The 20,119-nt window shown below is 42.6% G+C and overlaps 1 protein-coding gene across 3 annotated transcripts in view; it reads right to left on the bottom strand.

Annotated features, from left to right (window-relative positions):
* Positions 1 to 20,119, bottom strand: part of LOC124550226 (solute carrier organic anion transporter family member 74D-like) — a 137,705-nt gene that overhangs the window by 22,209 nt on the left and 95,377 nt on the right. For all 3 annotated transcript variants that reach the window (XR_006967720.1, XM_047125296.1, XM_047125297.1), the window contains one exon: positions 1,865 to 1,968. Coding sequence is in view for 2 of the 3 variants with exons in the window: in XM_047125296.1 (XP_046981252.1) it covers positions 1,865 to 1,968 (104 nt within the window). In the remaining variant the exon portion in view is untranslated. The remainder of the gene's footprint in view (positions 1 to 1,864; positions 1,969 to 20,119) is intronic.

Below are 20,119 nucleotides of genomic sequence, written 5' to 3'. Positions count from 1 at the left end.
CTGGACACCACAAAATGCTGGAGTTGGTTTTCAATAGGGTGTGTGATCACTAAGTTCTGCAAAGTGCTCCCATGCTGTCGGGTTGGTAAGGAGTTCTTGTGGTAAGGCGTTCCATTCATCCACCAGGATGGTTGACGACTGCTAAATGGTATACATGGTCTTACTGCAATATGTCTCCCCAACGCATCCCATACATGTTCGATGCGATTTAAGTCAGGGGAAAGGGCAGGCCAGGGGAAGGACTGCAGTGCCACAATGAAGTTGTCGCTTAGTGTGCTGTCTTCAAAGATTTTGAGGTCAGTACGCCCACAACACATGGACCACCATAATGATTATTTTCGAGATTGTTCATGGATGCGTTACGTGTCCCCATCGTTCGCCATATGAGGGTTGATTCAGAATCATGAAGAAAATTACCGGCCAACGTTATTGTGACACTGAATTCCCTCCCAATGTGCATCTCTTCTAGGGATACATTAAGCCCCGTAGTCTCAGATTTAGCGCGCAATATGCGTGATCTCTTTAAATTTATTGCGTTGAAATCGAAACGTTACGTCAGCTACTTGATATTTTGAATTATTTTGAAATAACGGAAATTTAATTTCTTTTGACTACACTATCAGTCACCATTATTGTGACCGTTACAGGCACGTGTTGTGCATGTCATGGTGAACAACTTTCTCTGTGATGTTTCTTGACATTGTTATTCTTGGGTTCATAAGCAATCCTGATACACAGTCAAGATTATAATACACCATTTCGCCCGCCTTTTGGAGGCCCTCATTATCCGCTATGATTTATTTCTGTAAATTCATAAACAAACATGTTTTTGTCCTCGAAAAATAAATAAGGCCTCAGTATCAGCTGGCGCTTTACTTACCTGAAACATAACAAACCCAAATCCCAAGCCCTTTGATCACTCAGCATTCTTGCAACCAGTACTAAAATGTAGATTGTGAATTGCGAAAACCACATCCAACTTTACATATTGAACAGTTCCAAATATTTTTTATAAATCTTTGCATATGATAGATGTTGATGAACGTATGATCTACTAGATTTCGGGTGTGCAGCTACACAAACCCTAGTTCTTCACCCGGTCTTTCGGCCGTCTATCGTCCGACCTCCGCCTGAGTGAGCTGATAGTCTGAAGTACAGCTCTCGCTCAGTTAAACCCGCGGACCGCACCAATTATGCAGCCACAGATACACAAACACCAGAGATTTTTTTCCGTCGGCGGCATGGAACAATGCATACATTGAGCCTGTGGATACACGATTGATCCGTGTTGGGATATCGATGTATCATTGGAAGCTGCGCTCTAGCGCCGTCTTTAACACTACTTAAAAAAGTTCCTGATTCCATGTTTTGTCCAGGCTGAGAATGCTACCTCTATTGACCAAATTCCTTAAACAAATTTCCACTACTTCGTTTACTACCGAGTCCCATAAAGTTTAAGTTGACCAAAGAATTTCGACGTTTTCATACAGCATAGAGTGATTGGTATCAGTGTGGTGCACCTCCATAGCCAGATGAATCATTGTAAAAGCCACGTCTACCTTCGGTGATCCGTAAGGCTGCGGTTTACAAGAGCCCTGCCAATCTGGTGTTTTCTTCATCCAGCACATGCCGCGAACAGGCCATGAAAGATGTAAGTGAACCTTGGACCACCGTGTTGCACGAGTGCTCGAAAGCTGTTCAAACTATACTCCCAGGAAGTAGTCGACTACAACACAAACAAAGTGTGACACCCTTAATTCCACGTCTGAGACCATCGTGCACTATTCTTGAATATTTGACCATCCAACATCAATTATGTAGAAGTAATTACTAGTGGAAAAATATATCTCTTATTTATACAAACCAATGATCATTCCATAGATTATTGGTGCTGGAATGTATGCGAAACCAGTCATCATCACCTCAGCAAAAGCTACTGCCTGGGCTTTGTCAATCTCGTCAACGCACCTGAAAGAGAAATCTATTTTACTTTCACAAGTATTAGATTACTGGGTAACTCGGTCTCTTTCTTAGTGAGAAAGAGCGTGTAAGTTGTAAATGCAATGCAGAATTTTAAACGTATACAAATTGAAATTATATGCATATTGTAAATATGTATGTATGTGTATGTGTTATACATCATCTTCTACACCACTGGACCGACTTCAACCAAAATTGGTACACATATCACATACTGTACAGAAAGAATCGTTGTGGGGTAAGAAACACCTATCTATCAAAAAGGGGGAGGTCTGGGGGTGAAAAACGAGTGTAGCCCACGACACTAATACCTAGACTACATTCATTCAGTATTTGAGAATGAAAGCACTTACTAACCTGCAACAAACTTTACTCATAACTTAAAACATTTACGAAATTTTTCTCGCTGATAAAGCATTTGCCGCGCGGGAGTAGCCGGGCGGTCTCAGGCGCTGCAGTCATGGACTGTGCCGCTGGTCCCGGCGGAGGTTCGAGTCCTCCCTCGGGCATGGGTGTGTGTGTGTGTTTGTCCGTAGGATAATTTAGGTTAAGTAGTGTGTAAGCTTAGGGATTGATGACCTCAGCAGTTAAGTCCCGTAAGATTTCACACACATTTGAACATTTGAACAAAGCCTTTGGAAATGATGAAAATTTCATCACTTACTACATTTTCGGTCTTCATGGAGTAAAATTGCCGCATCAGACAGGACGTTTCAATTTATTACTTCTTTACTACTAACTGTATTCGTGACACATTTTGCAGACGGTATTCACATACCATTGAATGGGCCTGCAAAATTATATCACAGTAGATACATATCTCAGGAGATATGTCGTCAGAAACGCTGAATGTATGAAAAGCTGCTGCATCATGCATAACATTTAAATTTATTACTTCTCGGGTATTAATTCTACTCGCAACACCTTCCGCAGACATAATACAAATATACCGCTGATTCACCTATTAGATTATATAAATCATTGTACGATACATACTTTAGGATATATGACGTCATAAACACTGAGATGTTGAGAAACTGCTGGGCGAAATTCGCTAGAGATACAGGTGCTCTATCTGAACAAATATGTGGAATATGCTGAATATGTGTGAAACATGTAAGACAAGTACATACATAAACAAAGTCACAGGTAAAAAGCTTTTGGATTGATTTCAGTCAAATTTGGTACAGATGCTACTTAGTATCTGGGAAGAGATGAGGGTTGGGATGATAACGGGGAGAGATGGGCAGACAAATAGGGAGAAGAAGAGGCGAACCCAGGTAGTGGAAAGAGGAGGCGGACAGAGAGAGGGGGGGGAATGAGCAGGAAGGGGAGGATACGGACAGAGAGAGGGGAAAGGAGGGGATGGGGAGAAGAAGGAAATAGGAAGAGATGGACAGAGTGGAAGAGGAGGAAGACACGGGCAGAGGCTGATGGAGGCGACGGACCGACGGGATAGGAGGAGATGGACAGAGAGATGGGGAAGAGGGGATGGACAGAAATAGAGGGGCGGAGGAGATGGATAAAGAGGGGGGAAGTGGAGATGAACAGAGGGAAGGGGAAGGAGGAGATGGATTAATACAAGGTTGCAACAGGTACATACCCGGACAATGCTGGGTACTCAGCTAGTTTAAGAATAGAATCATGTGCAAGAATAATGCAGTGTGGCACATTTTTGCGTCACCTTGCTGCACTCCGTCAGTCTTTTAACATAAAGCATTATTCGTGCAGAGCCGTGAAAACTGCTTGTGTCTCCTTGCTGTTTAGTGCTGCCCTCGGACAGTAATTAGGTCAACTATTACAGCAGGCGATACGGACTGCCGTATACAACACTCTTCCACGCAATTTTACAAAATGTACCATACAGTGTTATTCGTGCACACGCTTCAATACACTGTCGCCCCAGATGTGCTCCATTGGAGACAGATCTGGTATGTAACCGAGGTTTGTCCTACTGGAAAATACCCCCTGGAATGCTATTAATGGCGGCACAAGTGGTCGAATCACCAGACTGAGTGTAAATTTGCAGTTATGGTGCGTGAGAGTACCAAGAGAGCGCTCCTGCTCTCATACGAAACGGCACCACAGACCATATCTTCAGGTGCATGCCCATTGTGTCTAGCTTGCAGACAGCTTTGTTGTAGGCGCTCAAATGGCCTCCTCCTTACCAACACACGACCGTCACTGGCACCGACAAACATCAGCCCCCATCAGACGACACAACAGACCGCCGCCCTGCCCTCCAAAGAACTCTCGTTTGGCAACACTGAAGTCGCAAATGGTAGTGGTTTTGGTTCAGTGGAATGCAGGGCATCAGGTTTGAGCTGACCTTGAAGTAATCTATTTGTAACAGTTTGTTGTGTCACGGTGGTGCCAATTACTGCTGAAATTGCTACTGCAGATGCTGTACGATGCGCCAGAGCTATACGTTGTGGTCTTCCCTCGCGGTAGTACCACGTGGCCATCGAAACCAGTCTTCTTGTGGTTCAGCGTCGTCCGCCAACAGCTAGCGTAGCGATAAGCTGCCAGAGTGACTTCACTGTCTACCCTTTAATGGGGAATGCTCACATCCAGAAGGTTCAGTTTGCTGCAAATGTGTGGAGCAAGCATGCAACCATGCCACAGAGACGCACTGGTGCTTCCCACAGCCAACTGAGAGAGTTTGTATGGTGTCAGACTGTGGCCTTTCAAGGTCCATTTAGAGAACTGTTACACAAGCTGGACGAGCTGTGTCAGTGGTGCAACAATGCTTAAATCAGTAGTCATGTGAACGTTCTCACCCAGGTTCTGGACTTCACGCGGTAAAGACGCGAACCAGAATCATCGTATGGTGAGCCCTTCAGTGGCAGATACCAGAACACAGTTAAGAGATCTTTCGGGCCCAGGCGTTTCAACATGAAATGTTGTGATCCAGCTATTAGCACTGGAACTATGGACATGCACACCTCTTGCCTGTCTTCCACCCACACCACAGCATCCATGTGCGCGGTGCGACTGGTGCCATCAGAGGATCACTTGCAAAGCGGAACGACACGCCGTCGTCTTCAGCAATGGACTCAGATTCTGCGTGCGCGCAAGTGATGCAGCGGATAGGCACTTGGTGCAGGAAGTGGCAACTGACCCTTAACATAAAAAAATGTAATGTATTGCGAATACATAGAAAGAAGGATCCTTTATTGTATGATTATATGATAGCGGAACAAACACTGGGAGCAGTTACTTCTGTAAAACATCTGGGAGTATGCGTACGGAACGATTTGAAGTGGAATGATCATATAAAATTAATTGGTGGTAAGGCGAGTGCCAGGTTGAGATTCATTGGGAGAGTCTTTAGAAAATGTATTCCATCACAAAGGAGGTGGCTTACAAAACACTCGTTCGACCTATATTTGAGTATTGCTCATAAGTGTGGGATCAGTACCAGGTCGGGTTGACAGAGGAGATAGAGAAGATCCAAGGAAGAGCGGCGCGCTTCGTCACAGGGTTATTTGTTAAGCGTGATAGCGTTACGGAGATGTTTAGCAATCTCAAGTGGCAGACTCTGCAAGAGAGGCGCTCTGCACCGCGGTGTAGCTTGCTGTCCAGGTTTCGAGATGGTGCGTTTCTGGATGAGGTATCGAATATATTGCTTCCCCCTACTTATACCTCCCGAGGAGATGACGAATGTAAAATCAGAGAGATTCGAGCGCGCACGGAGGTTTTCCGGCAGTCGTTCTTCCCGCGAACCATACGCGACTGGAACAGGAAAGGGAGGTAATGACAGTGGCACGTAAAGTGCCCTCCGTCACACACCGTTGGGTGGCTTGCGGAGAGTAAATGTAGATGTAGATGTACACCTGCTGAGAGATATCTCGTTGAGTGCATTCGTCCAAGACACAGTGCCCCAAGAGAGCTGATCAGCCACACAGAATAGTATGAGGTAAGATTAATTTATTATGTGGTTTAACGCTAGCGATCCCATATCTCAGGCCGTGTCACGGCAGTTCAAGCTTCCAGATACGTGACCGGTGAAAGCAAGTGTAGGTGCAAAGACCAGCAGCGTCGCCAGAAATTGGGAAAAACCCAGAAGGGGGATTTTGACGGCTGCCTGCCGCATGGCCTTTGTGCAGAAGACAATGCTCCAACGCATGGTAGAGTGTCAGACAAGCTGAAAGATGGCTTCTTACACCTCTCTGATATTCAACAATAACTGACATCAAATATTAACGCAAATCTGAACACACATGCGATCTCAGAAAAATGAGGCACATCCAGTTACACAACATAATCTCTTTAAAAGTTAGTATTTCACAGTGAATAAACATACTCATAATGAACCCCTGAATTAACAACTTTTAAATGCTTCATACGATTTCAACAAATATCTCAGATGATAGCATTGCGCTGTAGCCATCCTCCCTGACAGCTACATATTTGTACCTATTTTGTTTATTGTTTGATTTATGATACCTTTTATATCTTTTGTCATTATGCAAATGTTTGTCAGGACATCGTAAAATCCACATTTACACAGCTAATTAATACAATGTGAATACCTCACATATTGTTATACTTGTGTGGTTATTTAATGAACAGTTTCCTATTTTGCAAGTAACTTTATTTAAATGGTGACTGCAAGTGCTATGAAAAACTGTGCTAATTCAAAAACGATAAATCGCGATGTTGAGACGAGAAACAAGATATCTTGTGTCAAGGAGGAATAAACAATTTAAAAATATTTAACAACAATCTGGTGTGATTTATCACGAGAACATGTACAAGAGTGCTGGCTTATTTATTTATAAACCGATTATTATTTATATTTACTGTAAATGATCTGAGTGTGACCGAATGCTTATGACATTTCTTCATTTAAGTATTGTTGCAATATTTTAGTTTAGTCCAGAAGGCGGTTAAGATGACTCAAGTCAGGTCTGCCGAACCTGAGAGTGACGTATTTTTCGTGGAGATAGTCTTCAGCCAATGGAAAAGCAGACAGTAGCCAAACTCTATGGGAGTCAAATGGAGACAGACTTTTTCAGTCAAGAGGTCAAGGGAGCGATTCTGGGCACTTCTACATTCGTTCTTAAAAAAGGTAGACCTGCCTATGATACAGTGTTTTATTCGGTAGTGTGACTGCAACCATACTTTAACTTTTGAAGTGACTTTATATTTTGGGGGGTGTGAATGTACTCCACAAAAATGGTTCAGATGGCTCTGAGCACTAGGGAACTTAACATCTGAGGTCATCAGTCCCCTGTGAAAGCAGCGTAGCGTTAGTCTTGTCAGCTGGTGATAAAATTTATCATATATCGGCGAAAGTGAGTAATTTATTGTTAAAGGGAAGCGAAGGTGATGTTTTGGAGGATGAAGCTGCAAAGGTTGAAGTTGCTGATTTACATATTTCGGAGGAAGTAATATGTGCATTAATTTTTATTGATGGATGTGTTCAGATGCCTTTTGATCGAAGCATAAATTATGAGTAGATGTGGAAGAACGAGTGTGAAAGTATTGTGTTAGGTAGCAGATCAGAAAGCGAAGTGGTCGGAGAAATCCGAGAGTAGAGAAAATGTTACGGAGACAGAGGTAGTTCCGAATTTGGCAGAATTCGAGTGTAGTGTGAGTTATAATGTTGAGCGATGCGATAGCGGTAACTTATGATGTATCAGCGCAGGTTGACGAAGTTATTCGTGGTGATTTCTCTAAATTATAGGCGGATGTAATGGATGTTTTAAGTAATGAATCTTAACTTTGATAAAGTGTGTTTATTCGGCGGAAATAAGTGAGGATTTGTTTAAGAGAGACGAAGTTTGTGGGAATGTTACAGCTACTGATATCATTACTTCAGTGCAAGCGAACAATGTATTTGATGCTTATGAGGTCGATGAAACGACAAGTTTTGAAGGTGATTTAAATCTTACAGATGCGTTTCAGGTATTTCAGGAGAATATAGGAATGGATAATGAGACTGAGGATTGTTCTGCAATTATGTGTACCATAAATGTGGAAGAAAAGGAAAGAGACACTGAAAATGATCATTTGGGGGAAAAATGTATAGAGAGGGGTGAAATTACATACATGAAGCTGTGAGTGATATAAACATTCTTGATGAAGAAAGAAAGTGTTCTAATCTAAAAGTGGTGTACCAGCGGTCGTCATAAACTGTCTGTGAGCGGGAGAGTCCTTTGGTGAACGAGGAGGAAGGGCTCGAATTTGAGGAGGTGACAAAGCGTAAAAACGTGATATTAAAGAGATCCTCACACTGTCAGGGTAAACGTAAGAAGAAATGGTGACAGAATTACACCTCGTAAATGAAAAATTGGGTGCTTATAAATGTAAGTAGATACGAAGACAAATCAAAATGTGAGTCGCTAAAGCACGCTACACGTGACCGTGGCCAATGTGTAGCACGCGACAATAACTGCTGATACGTCCGAAACGATGGGTGGTGTGGTATCCTATCGCGTGTGTGCATGTGCGTGCGTGTGTGTATGTGTGTGTGTGTGTCTGCAGAGCGGGCTATGTTGGCTAGGTTCAATGCCGCATCAACTGGATGTCCACTCCAAATTGGAGGTGCATGCAACAATTAGATTTCTATGTGCTAAACGGCTCAACTGTATGGACATTCACTGCGAAATCACTGTTGTATACGGGGAGAGTTCAGTCTCTCGACCAGGCATTGTCAAATGGAGTACGCAGTTTGACGCCTGACGTACGGATTTCGCTGATGAATATCGCGAAGGCAGCCGGCCCGTCCAGTACCGTTGCAAATGATGACAGTGTGGATGTGATCATTAGAGAAGATCGGCGCATAACACTGCAGAAAACTGCATCATGTTGAATATTTTGTATGACAGTAAGTTCTCCATCGTACCAGATAGGTCCCATGGCTGCACACCGATTTTCACAAGGGATACCGTTTCCAATCGTCGCTGGCATTTTTGGAACCGTATTATGCGTGGGGCAATGAGTTTCTGCGGCGAATCGTCACAGGAGATGAAACGTAGGTCCACCACTTCACCCTCGAAATTAAGGGTTCACCGATGGAAAGGGTGCTTACACCACCACAACGAAAGACGACCAACGTCCAACGTTAAGCGGAAAAGGTGATGGCAACAGTGCTCTTTGACATGGAGGGTGTGTCGCACGACAATAAACTCTGCTTCGTACTGCCAAACGGTTGGGTAAGGAAATTAAAGAAATGCGGAGGGGAAAAGTGAGTACCGGTGTGAGTTTGATGCACGACAACGCAACATCGACTTGGCCTGCCAAACGCGAACTGTTGCAGCTAATCAACTGGGAGGTATGGCAACATCCTCCATACAGTTGAGACCTAGCGTCATGCGATTATGAGGCGTTCGGCAAGATGAAAGAGGATGTCGTGGTACATTCCGAAACGATGAGGAGATGAAAGCAGCTGTACCCAAGTGGTTATATAAAGTTGGAGGCGATTTCTACACATCCGGAATTAAAAATTTGTTTACCCGTTCCGAGAAATGTTTACAGTCTCTTGGGGACTATGTGAAAATTTGAACTAACAATGCCTGTGGTCACAGACGTGTTGCCTATGTGTGTGTGTGGTTTAATAAATGGCCGTAACTTGGAAGTTTAACTTACTTTTTGATTCTCCATTGTATATATGATAATTTTAATATGTAGTTTATAGGATTTTTGGGGGTTACTTCTGTTTTGTGTGAAGGGTGAATTTCTGGGTGTACAAATCTTGGTGTGAGGTCGGTAGAATGTAATTGATCTCATTATTTATGAGGAAGACAAATATGAATTTTTTACATAATATGTGGGGGATAATTCTGAGTTGTTATTTGTATGTGTTGCTTGTAGTATTTTGGATAGGCCTCCCATGTGCTAGAAGTAGTTCATTTGTAATTATTGTTCACACAAAATTTAGTGCATGGAGCTCTTCAGACCTCATTAAAATTTTAATTGCTTGTGGGAGTATAAGCAGATTTTTTGGTGGTATATTCTGTTGATTAATTCTTTCTTTCTTTCTTTCGTTGTCTGAGCCTTGCCCCGCAGTTACGCAGGGTCGGCAATGGATGTGGCATGGTAAGTTTATGGGGTGGCCGGATGCCCTTCCTGCCGCCACCCCAGCTGTATGTGTCTAATCTAAGCCATGGAATAGTGCGAATGTGTTGCAAATGTCTGCGAGTCGTGTAACTGAGGCGGTACGTGGGGACCAGCCCGGTATTCACCTAGTGTGATGTGGAAAACCACCTAAAAACCACATCCAGGCTGGCAGGCACACAGGCCCTACGTCGTTAATCCACTGGGCGGATTCGATCCGAGGCCAGCGCGCCTACCCCAGTCCAGGAAGCAGCGCGTTAGCCCTCTCGGCTACCCTGGCAGGTCATTATGATGATTAATTATATAATATGTATTTTAATGGAAGGTTTTTTTTGAATAGATTTAAGTAGAAAAATTCTGGGATAGTGGGATTTTAGTGCAAATATGAGTGAACATTTGCTGAATGTGCGATTCAACTATTCCCTGAGACGTGAGGAAAGTTTAATTGGCGATTTCTGCACAAGGTAGAATTTGTATTAAAGTTTCTTATTACATGAGGTAAAGTAGTTGAGAAATGATAAATGTTAACTGTTGTATGGTGTGTATCGAGCTTCCTAGACGAAAGACGTGTTTTCTGGTGGAACGTGGGAACAGTGTTACAAATGTCAGGCTGAATCAAATGTGTTTTGCCTATCCTATAAATCTGTTTTGTCTTTCTATCCTCTTGTGAATGTATCGATTCCACCGGGGACGGCTGTCAGAGACTAATCTATGATTACTGTAACTCTACCACAGCCGCATTTCGACGGCTATCATCCTTCAGCACTGACGAGGACTGCGGATTGACGCAGGTTAAGAACCAGTACGTGGCCAAGGGGTCGTGAATTTCGTCAGGAGCGGCTGGTCTGCGAACGGTCTGAACTTGGACGTAGAAAATCGATCATGCGCTGAGTTTGTTAGTGAAGTGCTACGATGTAGTCAAAGCAAAAGGTGCTTAAATGAGCTTAAAAGTGGCAAAAACTTTTGAAAAGGTAGGGGTAGCTCGAAAGTTGCTTGAAAGTTTATATTTTTATTTCGGCATTTAATTAATACGCCGTAATTTTTATAATTTGCGATAGATTAAGTAAATGTTGGTGGTTAAGATGTTACGACGCTCCTAGGAGCTACATACCGTTTCATACATCTCAACACAGATACTTACACCATTGTTCTGAAACATAAGTACGGTATTCCATTTATTGTGTTATGTATGTATTCCGTTATGAAAGTATGTCAAATAAGATGCGACTTAATGTACCAAATTAGCGAGCTAATGTGCCGCATTAAGTGTAGGTGTGTAATGATATACGTATTTAGGCGAGCTAATCGGGCACCCGGAATTGGTACGATGTAAGATGATTTTGTTATATGGTTGAACGCTGGCGGGCCCAGGTCTCAAGGCGCGCCATGGCAGTTACGGCTTCCATCTAGGTGACCGGTGTGAGCAAGTACAGGTGCAAAGACTAGCAGCGTCGTCGGAAATAGGGAAACTCCTGGTTCGGGGAATTGTGACGGCTGTCTCCCGCATTGCCTCTGTACAGAAGACAATACTCTAAGACATGGCGAAGTGTCAGACAAGCTGAAACATAACTTCTTATAGATCTTTGAAATTTGACAGTACTCACATCAAATATTAATGCAAACCTGAATACATTTGCGATCTCAGGAAAATTAGATGCGCCCAGTTACACAGAAAGATCTCAATATCTTTAAATCTACAGAAGTTAATATTTCACAGTGAATAACATACTCATAATGAGCCTCTGAATTACCAACTTTCAAATGTTTCACACCATTTCAACAAATGATACATCAGATGATAGGATTACACAGTAGGTATTTTCCCTAAAAGCTACATATCTGTACCTATTTTGTTTATTGATTTACGATGCCTTTTAAATCTTTTCATTATGCAAATGTTCGTCAACTATTGAGAATACTGTAACGTATATATTTACACAGCTAATGAATATAGCATGAAATACCTCATATATTGTCGTACTTTTGTAGTTATTACAGTAGTTGCCAGTAAGTTTATTTAAAGGTTGATTACAAATGTTATTAAAAATTGTGCTGATTTCAAACTGGTGAATAGCGAGTGTTAGTGGACACCACAGTTGAAAAGAAATACAAAATACCTTTGTCAAGAAGGTATAAATAATTGTTTAAAATGTATTTAACGACAATCTGTTGTCATTTACCATGAATACACGTGCAAGAATGCTGGCTCATTTATTTATAAACCAGTTATTATCTATATTTGTTGTAAATGATCTCAGTGTAACCGAATGCTTATGATTTCTTCATTTAATTAATGTTGTAGTATTTTAGTTTAGTTCAGGAAGTGGTCAAGATGGATCAGATCATGTCTGCTGAATCTGAGAACGATGCATTGTTGGTGAGGATGCCCTTCAGCCAATGGGAAAGCAGACAGTAACGGAATACTACGGGAGTGTCGTGGAGACAGACTTTTCGAGTGTAAAGCTCAGGGAAGCGATTTTGACCACTTCTACGTTCGTTCATAAAGAAGGCCGACCTGCCTGTGATTTAGTGCTTCATTTGATTGTACGGCTGATAAATTGTGGGCTGTGAACAGCAACTACCATACTTGAACTTTTGGAGGGACTTCGTATTTCGAGGGGTGTGAATGTGCTAGGACTCTAACTACTTCCGTAGCTGAGAATAAACAGAGTATGTTTTACTATTCTTTGTATCACGTGTGCTGATTTGTGAATCATCATATTGAACTCTTAACTATTTTGAGCTGGTGGATATTTCGTGTATTGTGATTACGAAATGAACGTTATTTTCACGTATCTTCGGTGACTGTTTAATTTGAGGATTTCGCAACCAGTGTCGTAACGCTCTCAACGTAACTTTACTGCAATTGATAGGAGTATTTTCTGTCTGTATTTTGGCTGAATACTGTAGGAACACTTCCCGCTTATTTGTGATATCCATTCATGGATAATCATTATTCAACATGTTTCTATGTCGTCTACATCAATCATAGGTGTTAAAATACAACCCTTGTTATTAAACTATTCATTTACCTTGTTCTTTGGGTTTCTGTGTATTTTATGAACTCCCAATTCTAGACAATGCATAGACTATTTAACTGCAGGACCACAGCTACACGTCATTATTTATAGCGAATTAGCAGCAGGATATGAAAGCGACCGTGCGCGACTCGACCCTAGACTACATCGAGCTATTCTTTTTAAACAGAGCCGCGCATAGGCCAAGCAGCTAAAGTACGAGTAAACGCAGGTAAAGATGCAACTTGTTTTCTCGCACGGGAGACTGTTTAAAAGAGCAAGTCTAGTCAGCAGTAACTGCTAGTTACCGTCGCACCCATCCCAGGGCTTATGATATGGGGTGCGATAAGCTACAACTCTTGTTCACATTTGGTGTTCCTAGAGGGGAAGTTAAACAGCACCTATGTGGAGAATGTTCTTAGATACGTTCTTTTGCCGTGTTTGCACAGGAAGTTGGTATGTTGTTCCAACAGGATAATGTTCGACCACACACCGCCTGTGAAACTAAACAAGTCCAGCAAGACACGCAGCAGGTTCTCTAGCCAGCTCGATCTCCAGACCTGTCTGAAATCGAGCATTTGTGGGATATGATGGGCCGAGGTTGACCCGTGTGCCATAAAGCATCCCAGGACAGTATTCGCCTTCAGTACGATCGACCGGAGTCATTTCCCGCATTTACGTCCGTGAAGGCATACTAATATGGGTGTTCCACCGTGGGTTGGTAACTGGTACCTCAGAACTGCTTCTGCTATTGATCTGTATATTTAATCACTTCATGACTCGATATACACTGTTGCAACAATAAATGCCGAGTGAAGAAGACGAAGTAAATATACCAGAATTCGAGTCGAGAACAGCTGCCAACATGAGTAACGTAGAAGTAAATATTCTCGGAGTAGTGAAGCAGCTTAAAACACTTAATAAAAGCAAGTCTCCTGGTTGCGGGCTTTCAAACAATAATGAATCAAATGAATGGCTCTCAACCACCTACCCTCCGACTCTGAGTTGCAATATTAAAACTCTTGGCTGCTTTCGTTGTCTAGGGGCTGGGATACGTAGTTGCCGTATTACAAGCCAAATACTGCTGCGTCTACAGTATACAATATGAATATACACATGAATCGATTGGTCGAAGCTCCTATCACTCGGTAATTACGAATTTAGAATGTAACAAAGGCGTTTATAATTGAAAGTTTGCAATTAAATAATATCTGCAGGTACTTTCTTAACAATTTTAAATGATGAGCACGACAGTAGTACTTTTGAGAATGCGGTATATTTCTGCAAAACACTTATTGGTGTCAATGGTTCAAAATGTTTCAAATGGCTCTGAGCACTATGGGACTTAACATCTGTGGTCATCAGTCCCCTAGAACGTAGAACTACTTAAACATAACTAACCTAAGGACATCACACACATCCATGCCCGAGGCAGGATTCGAACCTGCGACCGTAGCAGTGGTGTCGATGGTCCAGCAATTAAATAAAATATAAGTTGAATAACAGGGAAACAATAGATTCCTACAGCATGTTATTAGTTATGACCAACAACACAGCTCGCGAGATATTCACTTCTAAACGCAAACTCCGTCTTCACTGTAGAGGCCACGCAAATTTTACAAGTTCACAAGTCGGCACTCCGAAGTATTTCTATCTCTCGCGACCACGCGCAAACCGCTTCACTCTCTCCAAGTCTCTCTCGCCACCGCCACGCCGTCGCGTCCAGCCCTTTCCCGTCCTGTGAGTGTCCTTCGCGCCACACCCCCCAGAACTACCCTCGTGTCCTCTTTCAAAAAACCTCCTTCCCCAGTTCCATACAGTCTCACCCTTAACGAGCGCTGTGATTGGCTAGAGCGCTCCCTCCAGCTCTCCAAGCTAACGTACACTCACAAACATATTTAAGCACACACAAAAAAATAAATATTCCTACGGCTGGACCATAAACACGCTCTAACACACATTACTAAATACATAAACAAATTAAATAAACATATATTAAAGGAATAGTAACAAAAGGTAGGCCAGTAGCTTAATGTCTCTGTGCTTTCTAAAACACGGTAAATACTTAACAAATTTCTTCATGAATATTATATATTGGATATAAACAAAGGCATAGATGAATAAATATATTTATAGGCATGCTGCTACCGTTTTTTGTGTAACTGTGGAGTACGTGATCGATAGTAATCGGCTACTGTGACCTCCAATAACTCATGTACTATTTAAGTTACATGCCTGTAACTCATGGGCAATGGCCTTGCCGCAGTCGATACACCGGTTCCCGTGAGATCACCGAAGTTAAGCGCTGTCGGGCGTGGCCGGCACTTGGGTGGGTGACTATCCAGCCGCCATGCTCTGTTGCCATTTTTCGGGGTACACTCAGCCTCGTGATGCCAATTGAGGAGCTACTCGATCGAATAGTAGCGGCTCCGGTCAAAGAAAATCATCATAACAACCGGGAGAGCGGTGTGCTGACCACACGCCCCTCCTATCCGCATCCTCACCTGGGGATGACACGGCGGTCGGATGGTCCCGATGGGCCACTTCTGGCCTGAAGACGGAGTGCTGTAATTCATACCAATTTAGGTTTACACTAATAGCTTTCTAAAGACACGGCGATTGACAAAATCGGATGAAGCGTTTATATTTTGGAAATTCGTTTCTGGGTGTTTCTTGTATAATTTCCCGTCAGATACTAAACTTTAAACTAAAAGAGATATTGAAAATCTGACTACACCATCAGAATCGTCGTGCAAGAAATAGTGATGTACATGTTTCTTTTTGAGGTATCATGATTCATCTGGCTACTACTAATTTCTATACGAACTGTGAAATGTCCGCCATCCTTGGCACTCCCGGCGTGTCTCCTTCATCGACACAAAGCACCGTCCACGTCACAGCGGAATTCCCAGCCACGCGGCTGGACCGTGCTCTGGGGCTACCTACTCCCCTCTCGTCCGGCTAACGTTTGCCACCACTTGTTTGCTGCCGGGCCCCGGCTTTGACGAGTGTCCTGTGCGGACGCCCCAGTTCCTAACATATAGTATTTCCAGGGCGCCACAACTCGCCCGCTACCTCACATGGTCCAGACTGTATATCAGTCAGGTTCCTTTCGGAGTATGCTGATGAATTAGCTCCATACTTAACAATCATATACAACCGTTCGCTCGACGAAAGATCCGTACCAAAAGATTCGAAAGTTGCACAGGTTACACCAACATTCAAGAAAGGTAGTAGGAGTAATCCACTAAATTACAGGCCCATATCGTTAACGTCGATATGTAGCAGGATTTTAGAACAAATATTGTGTTCGAACATTCTGAATTACCTCGAAGAAAACGGTCTATTGACACACAGTGAACATGGGTTTAGAAAACATCGTTCCTGTGGAACACAACTAGCTCTTTATCACATCAAGCGTTGAGTGCGATTGACAAGGGATTTCACAACGATTCCGTATTTCTGGATTTCCGGAAGGCTTTTGACACAGTAGCACAGAAGCGGCTCGTAGTGAAATTGCGTGCTTATGAAATATCGTCTCAGTTATGTGACTGGATTTGTGATTTCCTGTCAGAGATGTCACAGTTCGTAGTAATTGACGTAAAGTCATCTAGTAAAACAGAAGTGATTTCTGGCGTTCCCCAAGGTAGTGTTATAGACCCTTTGCTGTTTCTTATCTATATAAACAATTTGGGAGACAATCTGAGCAGCCGTCTTCGGTTGTTTGCAGATGACGCTGTCGTTTATCGATTAATAAATCATCAGAAGATCAAAACAAAGTGAAAAACGATTTAGAAAAAATATGTGAATGGTGCGAAAAGTGGCAGTTGCCCTTCAGTTACACGATAAATCAGTCTAATCTAAAAGCAGTAAATCCAGCTAAATACCTAGGTATTACAATTACGAACAACTTAAATTGGAAGGAACACATAGAAAATGTTGTGGGGAAGGCTAAGCAAAGAAAGGCCCTTTTCGTTGCGACGGAATCTTCTCACGAAAACCAAATCACCAACTTTTTACTTCGAATGCGAAAATTTTTTTTGACACCGCGATAAAATAAGGGAAATCAGAGCTCGTACGGAAAGATATAGGTGTTCATTCTTTCTGCACGCTATACGAGATTGGAATAATAGAGAATTGTGAAGGTTGTTCGATGAACCCTCTGTCAGGCACTAAAATGTCATTTGCAGAGTTTCCATGTAGATGTAGAATCAGAAACTTGTAAACGGGTGTATAATTTTTTTTATTTCTTTTTATTTTTATTTTTTTATATATATATATATATATTTTTTTTTGCATTGCATGTTAACGGAATATGCTGTGCCGGATCTCGAAATCTGAACCTTTCGTTCGCGGGAAAACATGTCATGTTGTATAAAATGCGTGCAGAAAGTGACTTGTAAGAGTGAAAGGTAATGATGATATCGAAAAGTATGTGATCGGATCTGTGTCGTTCTCAGCTGCACTTGGGGACAGTCCCATAGTCCGCGTTCGACTCCATTTTTCAGTCCAGTGCACAATTTTAATCTGCAAAGATTACATTAAAAACGTATCATTATATTAAATTAAATTATATTACATTAAAAGGTATTACTTCCAACTCAGCAAAGTCATTAGATCTAACAACACGGAGAGCTCAATGCGCTCACGTCAGGTAAATCTAGGGTCCTATTCGTTCCACTTAGACTTCATGTATCGTTATAAGATGCCGGGGATTCGTCTGTTATTATCAGTTTACGTGCATGAAATAACATTTGTTCACGTCAAAGATAAAATTGTAGAAATATTACAATTATTTTAAATATTAGTATAGCTCAAGCGATTATTCAGAAACACGGATAATTTGTAATGAAATTTTTATTTGAAATGTTAGGTGAACTGTGTAACGCCATTCAGGATGAGACGAATATAAATTATGTATTTCGGTAGAAACGCTTAAGGCTGCAAGCAAAATGATACAAAAGGAATTTGCAAATTAGGTTACGGACCTCCAACGAATGAAATTCCCCAAAACTAGAACAATGTTGCACAAAAGACTACCTATGTAACACAAATATTCAATGTCTTATATCGTTGTGGGTTTAACAACAGTCTCTGAGCGGTCACAAGCGAACCACGCCACTGTGTTTGCTTACAATAATTCAGCACAGGGTATAAAATGTAACTCTCGTGTATAGTGTTAGGTCAAGGGGGGGTGTTAAATGCAAACGAAGTGTATGACCTGTTTTCATAGTTCTCGAAGAGACATCTTGTTCATACGTACATGTAAGAATATGTAACACGCTCTAAGACTAGAATTAACGGCACACCGCAAAGGAATTATTCGAATAGGACAGAAATCGGTAGATGTGATGTACGTATACAGGCAAATAAATGACTACAATTTCAGAAAAAATGGATGATTTATTCAAGAGAAAGAGCTTCACAAATTGACCAACTCAGTAACGCTTTGGTTCACCTCTGGCACTTAAGCAAGCAATTATCCGGCTTTGCTTTGACTGACGGAGTTATTGGATGTCCTCCTGAGGGTAATCGAACCAAATTTTGTCTAACTGACGAGTCTATGGCCGAAGTCCCGAGCAGGTTGGAGGGCTCTCCCCACACTGTCGCACATGTCCCCTATTGGGGACAGATTCGGTGATCTTGCTGGCGGAGATACGGTATGGCCAGCAATTACACAAGTAGTAGAAATTCTTGCCGTGTGGAAGTGGGAATTATCTTGCTGAAATGTAAGCCTAGGATGCCTTGCCGTGAAGGGCAACGAAACGGGGCGTAGAATATCGTCGATGTACCGTTATGTTTTATGGATGCTGCGGATGACTGTCAATGGGGTCCTGCTATGAAAAAAAGGGCACTTCAGACCATTACTCCTGGCTGTCACACCCTTTGGCGTGCGACAATCAGGCTGGTATCCCACCGGTGTCCGGGATATTTTCAGACACGTCTTCGGTCTGGAATCTCATTAACTGGAGTAGAATTACCTTCAGTGATGAGTCCCACTTTGAGCTGAGCCCCGATGTCCTGCGAAGGCGTGTCTGGAAGCGCCCCAGACACTGATGGGATACCAATCTGACTCTCCTCCGCCATGCGACCCGACAACCATGACTGATGGTGTGGGGTACCATTTCTTCTGACAGCAAGACCTGTTTGGTTGCCATCCGCGGCACCCTTACAAAACAGCGGTACATCGAAGATATTCTACGCCTCGTCTTGCTGCCCCTGATTGCAAGCCATCTCGGGATTTTGACGCCAGCTGGACAGAATTTGGCCCGATGTCCCTCAGGACGACACTCAAAAAGTTTTTCAAACAATTCCAAGTCGAAAAACTGCTTTCATAAGGTTCAGAGGTAGACCAATGCGTTATTGACTTGCTCAATTTGTGAAACTCTTTCTGTTGGATAAATCATCCAATATTTCTGATATTATAATCATTTGTTTCTTTGTACATGTATATCACTTCCACCCTGTTACTGTCGCATTCGTGTAATTCCTCGTTGGGTGTCGTTTTTTTTCTGTCGTAGAGTGTATTTACCACCTACCTTCGCCAGCTCGTATCCTACACCAATTCATCCACTTCCCACACCTTCTTCTCTTGGAGCACCTGCGGATCAAAGGCATTAATCACAAAATCGACTCCGGCACTCAGTATACCAACCAAACCAGTTACCCCGCTGCATCATTACATCTGTATACCAGCTTTCATGCACCTTCATGCAGTACCCACCCTCTCCCACTGGAAATTCAACCAACCCCAACTACGCAACGATGAAATCCGTCCTGATGTATGTCCTTTCCATCCTAGTCACAACTCTACATCTCTCACCACCCACTTCCAAGCCATCCCCTACCTCCCCCTCGATGACTTTCAGTGGTTACCCACGGTACCAAAAATGGTTGAAATTACTCCAAGCACTATTGGACTTAACATCTGGGGTCCTCAGTCACCTAAACTTAGAACTACTTAAACCTAACTAACCGAAGGACATCACACACATTCATACCCGATGCAGGATTCAAACCTGCGACCGTAGCACCAGCGCGGTTCCGGACCCCGTATT

This window comes from Schistocerca americana, chromosome 1, assembly GCF_021461395.2.
Source record: "Schistocerca americana isolate TAMUIC-IGC-003095 chromosome 1, iqSchAmer2.1, whole genome shotgun sequence".
NCBI lineage: Eukaryota > Metazoa > Arthropoda > Insecta > Orthoptera > Acrididae > Schistocerca > Schistocerca americana.
The sequence above is the reverse complement of the archived record's forward strand: the minus strand, read 5'-3'. Positions and strand labels throughout refer to the sequence as shown.